Source organism: Colias eurytheme, chromosome 14 (genome assembly GCF_061535395.1).
Source record: "Colias eurytheme isolate Ceu_HAF_F1 chromosome 14, ilColEury1 Martin Lab GWU primary, whole genome shotgun sequence".
Lineage (NCBI taxonomy): Eukaryota > Metazoa > Arthropoda > Insecta > Lepidoptera > Pieridae > Colias > Colias eurytheme.
Genome location: NC_142993.1, coordinates 8,145,521 through 8,161,782, shown reverse-complemented (window position 1 = coordinate 8,161,782; position 16,262 = coordinate 8,145,521). Strand labels below are relative to the sequence as shown.

The 16,262-nt window shown below is 37.5% G+C and overlaps 2 protein-coding genes across 2 annotated transcripts; one reads left to right on the top strand and one right to left on the bottom strand.

Annotated features, from left to right (window-relative positions):
• Positions 1 to 265: 265 nt before the first annotated feature.
• Positions 266 to 4,318, bottom strand: LOC149903005 (uncharacterized). Its single transcript, XM_090109557.1, has 5 exons — positions 4,059 to 4,318; positions 1,857 to 1,988; positions 1,475 to 1,678; positions 820 to 990; positions 266 to 667 (listed from the first exon to the last, which is right to left on the bottom strand). Exons 2-5 carry the CDS (start codon positions 1,894 to 1,896, stop codon positions 384 to 386), a joined length of 699 nt encoding a protein of 232 aa, XP_089965683.1. The 5' UTR covers positions 1,897 to 1,988; positions 4,059 to 4,318; the 3' UTR covers positions 266 to 383.
• Positions 4,319 to 5,109: 791 nt separating this feature from the next.
• Positions 5,110 to 14,520, top strand: fzy (cell division cycle 20 protein fzy). Its single transcript, XM_090109587.1, has 10 exons — positions 5,110 to 5,770; positions 5,844 to 5,950; positions 6,045 to 6,212; positions 6,655 to 6,748; positions 7,226 to 7,455; positions 8,616 to 8,762; positions 9,228 to 9,355; positions 10,475 to 10,622; positions 12,030 to 13,165; positions 13,906 to 14,520. Exons 1-10 carry the CDS (start codon positions 5,491 to 5,493, stop codon positions 14,003 to 14,005), a joined length of 2,538 nt encoding a protein of 845 aa, XP_089965713.1. The 5' UTR covers positions 5,110 to 5,490; the 3' UTR covers positions 14,006 to 14,520.
• The last annotated feature ends 1,742 nt before the right edge of the window (positions 14,521 to 16,262 follow it).

Genomic DNA, 16,262 nt, shown 5'->3' with positions numbered 1-16,262 from the left:
GTGTCCAAAAGAAATTTTGCAAAATTGGCACTGACACCCCCACCATTTACTTCAATGGAGTAAATATAATACTCAAATATTATTGTTTAAAAGTGACCTAGTCATTGGTCTCTTATTTTTTACTAGTAATACTAGTAAAACAAGAAGAATTCTGTTTATGTACATATATTTTTTATAACTAAATTTTCACAAACAAAAAGTGTATTTGGGTATGTATAAGAAGTTGTATATTGTACTTATATAGTTTTTATTTTATAATGTTTTATGCACATAGATTTTAGTACTTAAATTAACTTAAAATAGTTTTTTTATGATACAAGAGGCCAATGCCACCCTTTCTAAACATAAATTAAATCAAACAAGTCTTTGTCTATAGTTGTGTTTCAAGCATAGTGAGGCACTGAATGTAAAACTCCTTCCTCTGTCATAATAAAGCAATGTTTTTTCTTCAAAGGTTTCATGTGATTTAACTCATTCATATCATTTGTGGTTTGAACTGCTTTATCCTCTTTATATGTATATAATAACTCTTCAGCGTCTTTTAAACGTAACATGAGCGTATAGTTTTCCTTCCTTAGCCGATGTACTTCTCGTCGAAGATTTTTCAGTGTTGTTTGATAGATTTTCTTTTTAAATGTAGGAGTGACAATTGAAGGTGTTTTTGTGGCTAGAAATAAGATTTTGCGTTAATTTGTTGTTATATTAAGTAGGATTATGATTCAATCATTTAAAAATAAATGATGATGATTATAAAAAAAATTTTATTTAGAACTCATCAGTTGTTAAACTGTAGGTAAGTAATCATTTATGATTACTTACTTTTTTGCAATACAAGATCTTGATTTGTAGAAAAACAATAATCATGTTCCACTATCATGCTACTCTTTGGTGTTTCATCAGAATTTGTTATTTCTTCGATTTTTTCCTTGTCTATTAATATTTTTGGGTCTTCAAGGCTTTCATTCGGTAACTGTGTAGAAGAGCAACTGGCTAAAATATTAAATTAAATTAATGAGGAAATGAATACTTAAAATAACATTAGCAAATAAATTATATAGTGGACTTGAGTGAGAAAATTTTTAAATATTAACCAAGTACTAACTTGCTTTAGAGCTGTTGATAATTGCACATCAAGAGTTTGTGAGTTTTACCCATCTATTCAAAATAAAAAAGTAATGCTTATAGCTGAAGTTTACTATCCTACCTACCTACCTAGAAAGTATGCTCCAAGAAAATAATTTTGTTCAATAGTATTAAAAAATAATAAAAAAATACCGGCCAAATTGAAAACCTCCTTATATTTTTGAAGTCTGTTAATGACATTGCATGGTGAAGCTATTAATATATATAGCATTTAAGACGTAATGTGTGCGATTATTGAAGATGTTGTTCTAATACATTTTCATTACACAAAGGAGCGTTCAATATTACTTAACGCAATTTTTGAAGATTTTTTAATTTAATAAATACTTACTGGGCAAAAACAAAGATGGCACTGCAGAATGACTAAGCCGGTTATTTCGATTTTTATCCGCTTCAGTAAAATGTCTATCACATATCCTTAATTTTTGGTAATCTGGATTTAAACCAGAACTATTATGTTTATTCACTATTTCAGCCCAAGTCTTAAACTTGTCTGGATATTTATCAGGATTTGGAAAAACATGAAGCTTTTTACCTGAAAACATTAAACTTCATAAATCCAACAGATATTATTATAACCTATAAACTACATCTATATAAAATTAATTGAATATTTTTCTAACTATTATATTATATTTATAAGTAGTAAATAAGTTTAATTGTAATCATTAAACGCAGGAGTTAAATTGGTTACATTAATAATTTAAACGTACGTTCTTCTCGGGAGCAACCTAATACACAAAGTTTTGACATTTTGATTTTTGATTCAAAACAATTTAAGTTCAGTCTTCAGTATTGTTACTGTACTCTTTTCCTATGATTCAGGCAGCCTTAGCAGACCTAACCACTTGAGAATAAGGGGCTCTCAGGTTACAAAAAAAATTTTATGCTTATCAGTCCGTGTAACAACCGTGCCCATAAATTATACCTGTCGTAAAGCTTGCCCTATTCAAATTTGGTTGAGTATCTGTGCCACAGCTGTCACATTTATTATCTGGAGAGAACCAGAGACTACTTTAGAACAAAGGTTCATACAATTTGACGTCCTGTTTTAATGACAGACCAGTTTCAAAGGTCGTCTTTTTTTCACCGTGCCGAGCAAAATATCGCTGCGCAAAAATGGCGTGATTACTTGAATGTTATTACTTCTTCCTTTGTGTGTTATATGTTATAATTTTCTATATAAAATTCTCTTTACAGTGATATATACGTATTGTAGTATTTCATTAGCCAAAGTTCTTATTTTTAACAAATAATGTAGGTCAAAATGCGCGTTCCAAACATGGCGGGTTTCGGTGTTGTTTACGAATTGTTGAAACTATATTTTTATATTTTGATACGTTATATACGTACTAGAAACTATCTAGATTAAGTAATTACTAATATAAATCTATTACATACTTATATTTACGCAGATTCAACATTTTAAAATATTTGAAACGTAACAATGGCCAAGGACGTAACGATCCGGATAGCGTGCCGAGTCATTTTTATTAGTAAAAATAATAGACATATCCTGTATAATTTGTATATATTATGCATTCATTTTAAAGGAAATATAGTCTAGTTTTAAAATAAATAAGTAAAAATGAAGCCGAGCGCATAAATTTGTCGTAATAAAATTAAATTGCGAGAAAATCTAACAAAAAAAAGTACAATTAAGTATTATCATTTTTTTTTAAATATGAAATTGTAAGTTCGAAGTATATATTTTCTACTCTAATGATGCCTCATTTCATTACCTATCTAACAGTATTTTTTTTTCGTAATCTGAGCTATACTTTTCTTTCAACAAACGTTTTTGTAGGGATGGGTCACGCGATTTTTTTTTGAGCAGATAATGAGAGATATAGCGATAGCGTCGGACAGAGATCTCACGCGTCAGTCTGACAGCTCGGACCAGCTACTGGGTATCTGATGGTGGCAGTACACATTGGGCCAACGTGTTGGGCCAACGGGTTGGGCCAACGTGTAGAGAGCCACTTGGCGGTATGTTGGCTTCATTAGCATAATTGGCGCCAATATTGGCAGGCCAACCGAATGTTGTCGGTTTTTTGTGCACACATCAAAGGATCTTGGCGCGCTCCACAAACAGCGTTCACACGTTGGTGTCTTGTTCAGTTTGTTGTTACTCGTCAGCGGAGACAGTATCGTTGCGCGTCAATGAAATTTACGTTTAACCATGTTCCGATAGCGATGGCGGCGCCGAGGTTTTACAATTCGTAGAATTGTATCGACATGAAGGAATAATTTGGAATCCACGGCATGAACTACACAAAAATAAAACCATATGACTCAAAAAATTAGATGTTCTATTTTCTATTTATTATATTATTCTAGATGTTTTTCTTATCTCACTTTCATACAATGCGATAAAAAAATGAATATATTTATAAAATGAGTAAAATAGTATTAAAAAGTTACTTGTTCTTAAAAATTAAATAACAATATACAATGAGCATGATTTTGATCAAATTGTGCTTTATTACCTACATAAATAATATTATCATTTAATATAATAATATCTAAAATCTAATCTTTAAAGTTTCGTTTTATAGGTAGTTAAAATTAAATTAAATGTACCTAAAATGTACACATTTTAAACATTTGAAAAAATCTAAACATAATAATGTTTTATTTATACAGATATAAAAAAAGGACAATAGAGATTGGAAAATGGTATCATCGCAGACGGCAGAGTACACTCATTGTTATTGATGCACATGTACGTAATAATTAAACGCACTGTATATAAATAAATTGCCGCGGCTGCAAGAACTTCTACGGACTACGTCCATCTTTGAAGCGCCAATGCAGAATGATCAGTACGCCAATGTGTGAACAGGAATCTTGATATCCTTCATTTTTTCCCAACACGTTGGCCCAACGCCTTGGCCCCATGTGTACTGCCGCTATGAGACTAATCACTATCACAGTCACTATCATCTAGAATTCTAGATTCTAGATGCATAATAAATTGATATTCATAGAAAATTATTTTGAAATGAGACACATTGTTAACTATAACATTAATAAGGTATTGTAAGTAGTGTATATTGTGATTTGTAAGTCTTTATTATTTGTAAATTGTTAACAAAAGACACAACCGTAAACACAAAAGCAATATTATTGCAGCTGTTGTGACATTTTGAACATTTATGACATGTCAACATGTGTGATGCACGTGTGATGTGATTGTGATTTTTTGAAATTAATTTGAAGTTTCCCCTTCCCTTGAGCCACAGAAGAGCCACAGGCAATCAAGACGAATGCACGGATGGCTAGTGTAAAAGCATTAATAGACGTCCGAACTTGGTGCGCCAGGACCACCGCACTCGTGCGGTGCGATCGACACGCCACACCACCGGACCACACCAATCGGTCCAGTGCTTTCCGTGCTTTACTTTCGCCTCTATCGACAATATCGAAAATTTCAAAAAGGAATAATTTGCGCCTGTAATTACTACTTTAGCAACATAATAAATTATCTAGTGTATCTATTTTTTTTAGATACCCACGAATTTATTTAGCTCAGTCGGCCGCGAAAATTCCAATATTTTAAATGTTTCTTTTTTTAATCATGTTTTTGAAATAAAACTCTGGGTGTTCTACTCCTGCATTTAAAAAGAGAAGCTTCTTAGATATTTCCAAAACAAGAATGTCACTTTTTCGGGCCTAAAAACATATAGTGCGACGTCCTCGCTGTCCAGTAGAACGGAAAGCACTGGACCGATTGGTGCGGTCCGGTGGTGTGGCGTGTCGATCGCACCGCACGAGTACGGTGGTCCTGGCGAACCAAGTTCGGACGTCTATTAATGCTTTTAATTGCTCCGAGACGGATGGCATGGCAGTGTGGTTTTTACTTTTCTGTGAATAGCAGATTAGGGAATTCGTGATTCGTCAAATTTTCAATCTCCATTATACAACATATATGTACAAAATTATGTCGGTAGAATACCTAGCCTAAAGAAAATATAAGAACATTTTTATTACGAACGTATTGCTATCACAAAAATAACATTGTAAAATGAACGAAATTATTTATGCTAGCAATGGTATCAGCACGGTTTGAATTTGAAATTCCAACGGTTTTCAAAAATCGTCAAGCTCATGGGAGATGCACAAATGAAATAGCGCTTGTTAAAAAGTTTGTGCAGCGATTGAATCATTTAATTTATAAGAAAATACTGTGTGTGTGTTTTTCAGAACAAAATTCTAATGTTATAGTAGTTAGAATTCAATAAAGGCATTTTACATGCTTTTATATTTGTTGTGACGATTGTAAACTTGTGCGTTCATAGTTTACGTGTAACAATTAGCAATACAACTAAACAAAAATAATCTACAATGGCTCAGTTTAATTATCTCAATGAAATAAATAGTTTAGCAACAATTGACGGCCCGATTACTCGTGGACCAGTCCAACGATGGGCAAAGAAATCGGGAAATGAAAACATCAACCCCGCACTGAGTGCTTCGTTCAAGAACAATACGAACGTGAACTTAAGTTCATGCAACCAATCGATGCAGAAATTATCCATTTCTGCTAATCAAAGCTGCAATAATAGTGTCCTTTCAAGCAATAAAACGCCAACAAGGAGTGAAAATAGAAAAAACAAGTCACCAGGTAAAGTACTGTTCTATACTTATTGACTATTTCTAATTTGTTACACGGATTGTAAATATAATTTCGTTTTTAGGCCGATCCACCACACCTACACCTAATAAAGCATCAAAAACACCCAACAAAGCAGATAGATTTATACCATCCAGAAGTAATTCCAACTATGATCTATGCCACTATATGGTAAGAAAAAGTTTTCATTCAGTAAAATTTTATGGTTCTATTTAATTAAAATTTAACGTTACAAATACTGAGTACTCATTTTTTTTTTAATTAGCTGAATCGCGACGAAGAGAAAAATAATGAAAATGCTCAATCTACAACTGTGGAGAACATTGGCCGAGCACTAAATGACACAGAGCCCGGTAGACTGCTGCAGTATGCATGCAAAGCCCCCGCCGCCCCTGAAGGCTACCAAAACAGACTACGAGTTGTCTACTCACAGGTAACATTTTTAGTAAATATATATTTCAAGTATTATATATTATCTTAATTTGTGTGGTGAAGTATGTAATATATCTATTATCTACTGTTGCTTTATTTGAAGTAACAATATTCATTAGAGCTTGAAAACAATACAGTATATATATATATAGTTTTTTAATTAATATTTATTTAAGAGATTCTATATGTAAATTTTATTTCATTTAAATAAGAGTTAGGGCCGATTTTTCAATGCTTGGATAAAACTTATTCGTCAAATAATGAATAAAACTACCATTTTAAAAACGTATTCTAATTATTGTCCGTATTTGACAGTTTACGTGACATTTTAATATTATCGTGTAATACTTTAATGAACGGATAAGTTTTATCCAAGCATTGAAAAATCGGCCCTTAAAAAAATAATCTTATTCAAATGAATTTTTATTCATTTTCATTTACAGGCAAAGGTTCCATCATCGGTAAAAAATACAACAAGATATATTCCTCAACTCCCAGACAGAATACTTGATGCCCCTGATATTATTGATGATTATTGTAAGTCCTTTAAATACTAAATTAGAACATTTTCTATTATTTGTTTGTTTTTTTTTTTTTGTAAAGGGTTGCCTTTATTACTGCCTACTGGATTATTTTATATTTTAAATTATGTAATTATGTATTGCGAAAAATGAATCAATAAAAATGTTTTGATTTTATTTATTAAAAAAATGCAATTATTTTACAGTCCTGTATAATACATTATATCCTTATGAATTTGCTCTGAAAAGTATATTAGGAATTGAATTCATTAATTTTGTTTGCTATCATGCAAACTGTAGTAAATAGCACAAAAAAAGACGTGAGTCACTCGGGGACTGCCGCGGTAAAGCTATTGCATGCTATGCCTTTAAGCCACACCTCCGCGCCCGTCCCCGTGGGGAGCGTGAGGTTTTTCGTTACGCAATTTCTGGATTTGTTCCCCGCGTTCAAGGAAGCTATGCAATAACTTAAAAATCTGTCATATTTTTACAGATTTAAACCTGGTTGACTGGAGCGCATCAAATATCTTAGCTGTGGCTCTAAACAATGCGGTATATCTATGGAATGCTGGTACAGGACAAATTGAAGAATTGTTAACATTGGAAGGCTCGAATACTGTATCATCGGTAGCATGGGTACAAGGCGGTGGATCACATTTGGCTGTCGGCACTTCGTCTTCCACTGTTGAGCTGTGGGATTGTGAGAAAATGAAGAAGTTGAGGGTAAGTGTAAATTTTATGAAAATTATGTATATATTTTTGTTTCGTATAATTTCTATAGAATTAAAAGAAAAACTTTTAATTCAGCTGAAATTTGTTTATTGTAGTGATATAATTCACTACTTATTCGAAAATAAACTTCTCCGTCGCGTCAATCTGTCTGTTCGCGATAAACAAAAAAAATGACTCCACCAATTTTATTCTGTTCACCAATGTATAGTGTGATTGTAAATATACAAATTATTAAGTATATAAGAGGGGTGAAGCCGCAGGCAGAATACTGGTTCATAATCATGAGTGGTATTTTTTTTTGTAGTTTTCCAATAATTTTTTTCTATGTTGTCAGTTTCGATTTGCAAAGACAGACAGATAGAGCAGAAAATATGTTTTACTGTTCAACTTCAATACAGTCAAAACCGTTTATGGCGACATCGTTAAGAACAACATACCGGTTAAATTGACCAAAATCAAAGGTCCTGGCTGAATGTTACATTGCCTTATCGAAAACATTGGTTTTTACGACATTGTTTACTACGACATACCGCATTAAGCGACCACATTTGGTTAATATTTTCGGAGTATTATATCTGTAGAACGACCGGCTCTGCTGTATTGTAAACAATTTGAATAGGTAACTGTATCCACATCTGGCACGGTATAATAGTCAATGGCTATTATCGTAAAAGTAATCAAAGTTTAGGGTCTTTTGTAATTCTTAGAAACAAAGCACATGCATGCAGTAGCCTGAAGGCCCGCTTCGTCATATCTCTTTCTCTTAAGTCAGTTTGTTACTTATCTTTTCACAAGGCACACCAAAACATATTGTTGAGTTAACTGTGAAAATTGTAACATGTCGCAAAAAGAAAACAAATCAATATCGAAGAAAAATCGCGTATTATTTCAAAGCTACCTGGCAAAAGAATATAAAGAAAGGGAGAAAATTTTTATGAGCTTCACCTGTATGTTTGTTTGTTTGTAACCGACTTATTTGGGCGCGATTTTGACCCACTTTAAACGGCCAGATTTCGTTCAAACTTTGTAGATTTATTGAGGACCGATGACAATACACTAATTTGATAAAATTTTCTATTTTTTAGTTCGGTTTTCTATAAAAAGCGTGTTTTTTAGTTTTTTCTAACTACATATTATTATTTTTTACACAGATAATGGACGGACACACAGGGCGTGTGTCGTCATTAGCGTGGAACTTGTATGTGGTTTCTAGCGGGGCTCGGGACGGTAAGATTGTGCATCATGATGTGAGGCAGCGGAAACATGATGTTGCTTCCATACGAGCTCACTCCTTTGAGGTAAGTATATTATTTTGTGTGTGGAATTTATTTTCATATCCTAATCCTAATACTATTATAAAGGCGAAAGTTTGTATGTATGGATGTTTGTTACTCTTTCACGCAAATACTACTGAACCGATTACAATGAAATTAAGCACACATATAGAGGGTAACTTGGATTAACACACAGGATAGGTTTTATCCCGGAAATCCCACGGGAACGGGTTTTTCTTTGAAAACGCGGGCGAAGCCGCGGGTGGAAAGCTAGTAAATCATAAACAAACCCTTTCATTGAAATGTTTACGTTATAAGAGTATAAATTCATTCAAAACTTGACCCAAGCAAAACTCTGCTGATGCGTCTCTCAGGCAGAGTTTTTTTTTTCTAAAAGTAATAATTAATATATTTTTCTTTTTGACAATTTTTAATGATCTAGTTAGTTACTAGTTGTTTATAGTACGTTATATTTTATTCATGTTTCAGGTGTGTGGTCTAAAATGGTCTCCCGATGGAAAATATTTGGCGTCAGGTGGCAATGACAATCTCTTGAACATCTGGCCGATTGAACAAGGACAGCACTACTCCCAACCGCAGTATTTGTACTCGTTCAAGTAAGTTCTCGTTAAATATTCCGTTTTCTATAGACTATTTCACAGAGTTTATAATAATACTTTTTTTTATTTGGTAGTTAGTATGATTCATATTTACGATGTTTTTAACTTACACAAAAAAAATTCTATAGGTCCTAAATTATTCATTGATTCATTTACAATTTTTTCTATATCATTCGAAATATTTTCAATAGTAACTTATCATCTCATAATGTTAGTCGTAATTATGTTTTATTAAAACTAAGAGCAAACAAAAGAGCCGTTTTTCCATACAAACGTTTCCTCCCTGGATTGTGCCACTAGAGCATTATATTTTTGACTATTAATCTATGGTAAATTTAGCCATGTTCCTACGTTTTCCTTTTTGTCATATCTCAATTATTAAAAAAAATATGAATCTTTCAAAACATATGAAATTGGACAGATTTTCTGTTATGTTCCGTCTTCCATAAAACTAATTTTTGAACATTATATAAAAAAAGCAAAACGTAGGAACATAGCCTATACTTTTTTCTACTAAATTATGACAAAAGTAATTAAATCGGTCCAGTATTGGAGGAGGAAACAGGGGACTGTAGAACGACGAATTTGCGTAATTTTCCTAAGTATTTTCGGCCCGAGCTGCATTTGTCCCTGTCGCGCTTTATGGGGAAGGCTTGAGGCAAAGCGCGATAGCAATAGATTTTGAATTATCGCACTCGTTTTGTCGGCTCTTTAGTAGTGACTGTTAATCTTGTTAATTAATTCTCTAACAATATATTTCTCAAAGCAGTGGTGGTGAGACCTCGGACTTCGAATTGATAAGTCCGGGGTTTGAGACCAGGCGAGCGCAGGAAATAAATTGATTTTTCAATTTATCTGCGCATGTTGTAACATCACCACTGCTCGAACGGTGAAGGAAAACATCGTGAGAAAACTGACATGTCGAAGAATTAAAAAGTTCGACGACATGTGTCATCCGCCAACACGCACTTGGCCAGCGTGGTGGATTATGGCCTGTACCCTCATAGGAGGCCCGTGTCCCAGCAGTGGGAACCTATATGGGCTGATGATGATGATGATGATGATATTTCTCAATTTCCCATTTATTTGAAACTAATAGTAAACATTTAATTACAGCCAACACCAAGCAGCAGTCAAAGGTCTGGCTTGGTGTCCGTGGAACAACGGTCTACTTGCGTCCGGCGGCGGAACGGCCGACCGTACATTGCGTATCTGGAATGTTAAGACTGGAACGAATCTCGCTACAGTCGATACTAAGTCGCAGGTATACATTAATTCGGCTTGTTTTAATAACAACGGCCCCTTGTTTAACCTATTGCTATTTGAAAAATACAGGTCACTACACAACTTATTACAATGCAATTTAGGTCACTATAAACTTTTTATGAGCAGCTAACATTAATACCAAGCGACTGAAGGGGCTAGGCGTCAACTAGGCGGATCGGGCCGGGCCGCATCGCAACCAGTGCCGTCTTTAAGGCAGGGCCCGCAGGGCCCTGGCCCGAGGCCCCGAGGTAGGCAGGGGCCCCACAATTCTGAAAATTTTCGATATACAACAACAAATTTTATAACATAATAAGAAAAATATCAAATCACACACTTGGTAAAATAGAAACAAGATTTAGAAAATTTGTTTAAAAATTTATTTTTGCACTAAAATAACAGTAAATATACAGCTTAAAAAACTTTTTTTCTCGATTTCTTCGCAGCAAAATTAGATATGAGTTCATCAAAACCAATCGATTTTAATAAGTCCGATTGTAATATATGGTTTTCATTCAATTTTATTTAAATTAGAATTGGTTATTTTATTTTGTAATCTAAGGGTGGGGTATTAGTTTTTTAGATTCAAAAAATTTATTTATTGAACTCTCATATGTGGGGTGTTAAGAGACGGGGTTACGATTTAGCCTATTGCGTTATTGTAAACTGAAAAATGATAAAGTTAAAATTTAAGGATTTTCCATCCCTTACATAGGCCCCAGCCAGTACCTTGGCCCATAGCCTCGTTGATCCTAAAGACGGCACTGATCGCAACGCAAAAATACGCCGGCCTATGTTTTGTATGAAACATCGTCCATTAGCGACGGATCGGGTCGGGGCGGGCCGCAACGCATTGGCGGATATCGCTTCGCAGGCATTGAGATAATATTACTACGTATGGAGGAGACACCACGAACAAAATCTGTACGCCATTTTTTTGCTCTAAGTTTTAAAAATGATTATCTAGTTAGGTACTTACCGACGAAAGTTTGCACTTTTCCGTATTATTTGTATTATTTGTGCAATATCGTAACACACACGAATATTTGATGCGTTTCACTTTAAAACAAATAAAAAATGAGCGTGCAGTTACGCCATATGGCGTATGTTGAGCGGAACATAAGTGATGTAGGCGGTGTCGTTTCCATATGTATATCTCAATGTTCGCAGGCGGATTTCTGCCGGCGGTGCGCTGTTGCCCGCCTCGACCCGTCTAGTGGACGCAGGCAGGCGGATGTGAGCGGCGAGCGTCTGTTAGATAGAATCCGCCGCGCCCCGTACAGGTGGACGCAGGAGCAAACAGCGCGTCCATTGGAGACGGCCCGTTGCGATGCGACCCGCCCCGATCCGTCTAGTGGACGCCTAGCATAATGTTACAGCAAAGTGTAATTGATTGATATATGTTTAGGTGTGCTCGGTGGTGTGGAGCACGCACTACAAGGAGCTGGTGACGGGGCACGGCTACGCGCACAACCAGCTGGTGCTGTGGCGCTACCCGACACTGGCGCGCGTGGCCGAGCTGGACGGGCACGTGGCGCGCGTGCTGCACCTGGCGCTGTCGCCCGACGGCACCACCGTGCTCTCCGCCGGCGCCGACGAGACGCTGCGGTACGTACACACGCACACGCGGGCCGAGCTGGACGGGCACGTGGCGCGCGTGCTGCACCTGGCGCTGTCGCCCGACGGCACCACCGTGCTCTCCGCCGGCGCCGACGAGACGCTGCGGTACGTACACACGCACACGCGGGCCGAGCTGGACGGGCACGTGGCGCGCGTGCTGCACCTGGCGCTGTCGCCCGACGGCACCACCGTGCTCTCCGCCGGCGCCGACGAGACGCTGCGGTACGTACACACGCACACGCGGGCCGAGCTGGACGGGCACGTGGCGCGCGTGCTGCACCTGGCGCTGTCGCCCGACGGCACCACCGTGCTCTCCGCCGGCGCCGACGAGACGCTGCGGTACGTACACACGCACACGCGGGCCGAGCTGGACGGGCACGTGGCGCGCGTGCTGCACCTGGCGCTGTCGCCCGACGGCACCACCGTGCTCTCCGCCGGCGCCGACGAGACGCTGCGGTACGTACACACGCACACGCGGGCCGAGCTGGACGGGCACGTGGCGCGCGTGCTGCACCTGGCGCTGTCGCCCGACGGCACCACCGTGCTCTCCGCCGGCGCCGACGAGACGCTGCGGTACGTACACACGCACACGCGGGCCGAGCTGGACGGGCACGTGGCGCGCGTGCTGCACCTGGCGCTGTCGCCCGACGGCACCACCGTGCTCTCCGCCGGCGCCGACGAGACGCTGCGGTACGTACACACGCACACGCGGGCCGAGCTGGACGGGCACGTGGCGCGCGTGCTGCACCTGGCGCTGTCGCCCGACGGCACCACCGTGCTCTCCGCCGGCGCCGACGAGACGCTGCGGTACGTACACACGCACACGCGGGCCGAGCTGGACGGGCACGTGGCGCGCGTGCTGCACCTGGCGCTGTCGCCCGACGGCACCACCGTGCTCTCCGCCGGCGCCGACGAGACGCTGCGGTACGTACACACGCACACGCGGGCCGAGCTGGACATACACACACGCACACGCGGCCCGAGCTGTGCATACACACACGCACACGCGGCCGAGCTGTGCATACACACACGCACACGCGGCCGAGCTGTGCATACACACACGCACACGCGGCCCGAGCTGTGCATACACACACGCACACGCGGCCCGAGCTGTGCATACACACACGCACACGCGGGCCGAGCTGTGCATACATCTGGCACATACATACCAACAGGCAGTCGCAACGTGGAACCATCGCAGCGCACACATACATACTTTATCAGCGCACAAACTCATACTCACACGGGACGCACACACGTTCGAGCCGAGGTGCATACGCACACGTACAATATTCATGTGCACTTTTAAACATAGACACATGGGATGAAAATTCTCCTTTATAGTTCTGTACTCGTTCATTGACAAATAGGGTGAATGCATCCGCGCATAAAAAAATATTTTAATTTTCATGATTAAATTACATCCTAGAACTCTTTTATAACACCATGCGTATATGTTTTAACTAGCGGTCCGCCCCGGCTTCGCCCGTGGTACCTACGTGTTTAAACTATCCTATCTCTCAAGTTGGATCGAACTGCACATGGTGTGCGAATTTTATTATAATCGGTTAAGTGGTTTAGGAGTCCATTGAGGACAAACATTGTAACACGAGATTTATATATGTTAAGATGATGCAGGGGCTAATAATATAACTATTTTCCAGATTGTGGAAGTGCTTCATGCTGGATCCTTCAAAGAAGAAAGAAGCGACAGAATCGAAAGCTGCGAAATCGCTACTTAATATGAACTCGTTGATTAGATAATACAAATAACTTATGTTAAATCAATTTGCACGACTGAAATCATGTGATATAGGATTTAATTGTATTATTCAGTCAGATTTATTTTTAATTTCGGTAATTATTGACTATTTTACTGACGTTATAATCTTTTAATAAAATTATTTTTATGACTGGTTACTGTACTGTGTGATTATGTTTTAATAATAATACTCCCATCGGTAATTTTAAGGTTTTATAACGCATTGTTATATATTTTTGCATGGTATCTTGCTACGAAATATATTTTCGATGCTTTAATTTTCGACATTACGAGTAGAAGTTGAGGTCGTAAAATGTATTAATATGTTTATGAGTATAAGTCTAAATTACGGTTTTCCTACGTCCTTTATAAAGTTACTATTTTCTTTCTTAAACATTTCATTACCTCGGCTTCTTTGGTTTTACGCATTTCCAGCTGATTATTTATAAATATTGTATGAAGTTGTCTATAAGAATATTTTGAGTACTGTGTTATTTTTGAAATAAATAAAGAATTCAATTTATCTATTGCGTTTTTATTAAAAATATCTGAAAGTTAAAAACAAATTTCCGATCCCGTGCCTCCGCGTTTTCAAAGGAAAGCCCGCATAGTTCCCGTTCCCGAGGGATTTCCGGGATAAAAACTATCCTATGCGTTAATCCAAGTTACCCTCTATATGTTTGCTAAATTTCATTATAATCGGATCCGTAGAATTTGCGTGAAAGAGTCACAGTAGGATACTTTATTACACATTTTCATTTCCTATAATATAATATGTAAACATGTCACAGAATGATTTTCGACTAGTGTGGCAACTAGAATTGTTAACAACAACTACAAATTATAATTAAAGATGAAATCGATTAAAAGTATTTGATAATTATTGTTATGTAATGTAAACCTATTTTTATCCGACTGGGGTAAAGCATAAGGACGAGTTATTATTTAGACATGTATGTATGTGGGTACGTAATATGTTCATCTGTTCCGCTATAACTTCTAAAGTAATAATCATTAATTAGACAAATGAGGTGGCGATAGAAGCCACCTACTGTAGCAAAAGCAGATTCATTATAAGAATAAAATAAAATCAAAGTGGCATATCATATACGATCACGTCTCGGTCTATCCTGTAAACAAATCTCTATCAGCGCAGACTATTTCTTGTTTCGTACTTTTTAGAGCGTGCTTTTAGCAGTCGGGTTATAGTTTTTAAACTTTATTTTTATACCTATGCAAATGTAATTCAGAAAAGCATTTCCAACAGAACGTGTGAAGGCGCTTATTTTTGATCACAGATAAGTTTCGATTGACCAAATAGTCACCTCTCTAAAAACTAACTTTATTGAATTCATGTAGAATGAAACTTTTTTTTCGTGTACTGCAAAGTTCACTTATACAATCATAAGATACGCTGAATATTCTGTTTATTTGTAGGATATAGTTGAATGATTGTTTGATTGAACACGCTAATCAAGAAAAACTGGACCGATTTTAAAAATTTTTTCACCGGTAGCATTTTTGTATGTGTAGGTTACAAATCTGTATTGAGAATTAAAGCCATTCCAAGCTTTTCTAGTATAAATATGTAACTTAAGAATTGCTGATGATGCGGTAGACCGGCGCCTGCGCTTATAAAAATAATGGCGCTCTCCGACTTTCGTAATTTCCAGTCTTTATCAAAAACTTATTGTTATTCTCTAATTATACCTACATCAATAATTTCACCAACCGATTATCGAAAGTCAAACACATGTGAACTTTCAAACGTATTAGCGCAACTACACTTCTTTTCCATAATATAAACTGGAAAACACTTGTGTCTTTTTTTCTCTACCTATAGCTATTTCTATATCTAAATTACTCGATCTTTACCAAATAAACCGACCATAATATGTAAGTCGGCTCGCGCACCGGCTCTTAGACATTTAACGTGCTTTTTATTATGTTGTAACTGTAAAATGTATAATTTAGAAATTTTTCCTTTTATCAGTGCTGTGTGTACATTGCTTTTCAAGACTATAATAATTAATATAAATTGATAAAGAATTTCACGCCAATCCGGGGCGGATGCCTGACCAATTCAGCCACTCATGACCCGCCAGAGCGATCGAATTTATTCTATCCTTTCAGTTTTAAGTGTCTAAAGGCATCGGCAGAAAGGATGCGGGTTCGAGTCCCGCCTCGTGATCGAATTTTTGCTATTCTTAATAAATTTATATTTATAAAGCATTCGAATGCCATAAAACCAAAAAAAAT

Bases quoted from the DNA above. Each gene is read 5' to 3' on its own strand.
- LOC149903005 (XM_090109557.1), bottom strand. From the start codon at position 1,896: ATGTCAAAACTTTGTGTATTAGGTTGCTCCCGAGAAGAAC. The intron at 1,679-1,856 runs GTACGTTTAAAT...TAATGTTTTCAG, and splicing joins AGGTTGCTCCCGAGAAGAAC to GTAAAAAGCTTCATGTTTTT. The intron at 991-1,474 runs GTAAGTATTTAT...TTAATATTTTAG, and splicing joins GCCATCTTTGTTTTTGCCCA to CCAGTTGCTCTTCTACACAG.
- fzy (XM_090109587.1), top strand. From the start codon at position 5,491: ATGGCTCAGTTTAATTATCTCAATGAAATAAATAGTTTAGCAACAATT. The intron at 5,951-6,044 runs GTAAGAAAAAGT...TTTTTTAATTAG, and splicing joins ATGATCTATGCCACTATATG to CTGAATCGCGACGAAGAGAA. The intron at 6,749-7,225 runs GTAAGTCCTTTA...ATATTTTTACAG, and splicing joins TGATATTATTGATGATTATT to ATTTAAACCTGGTTGACTGG.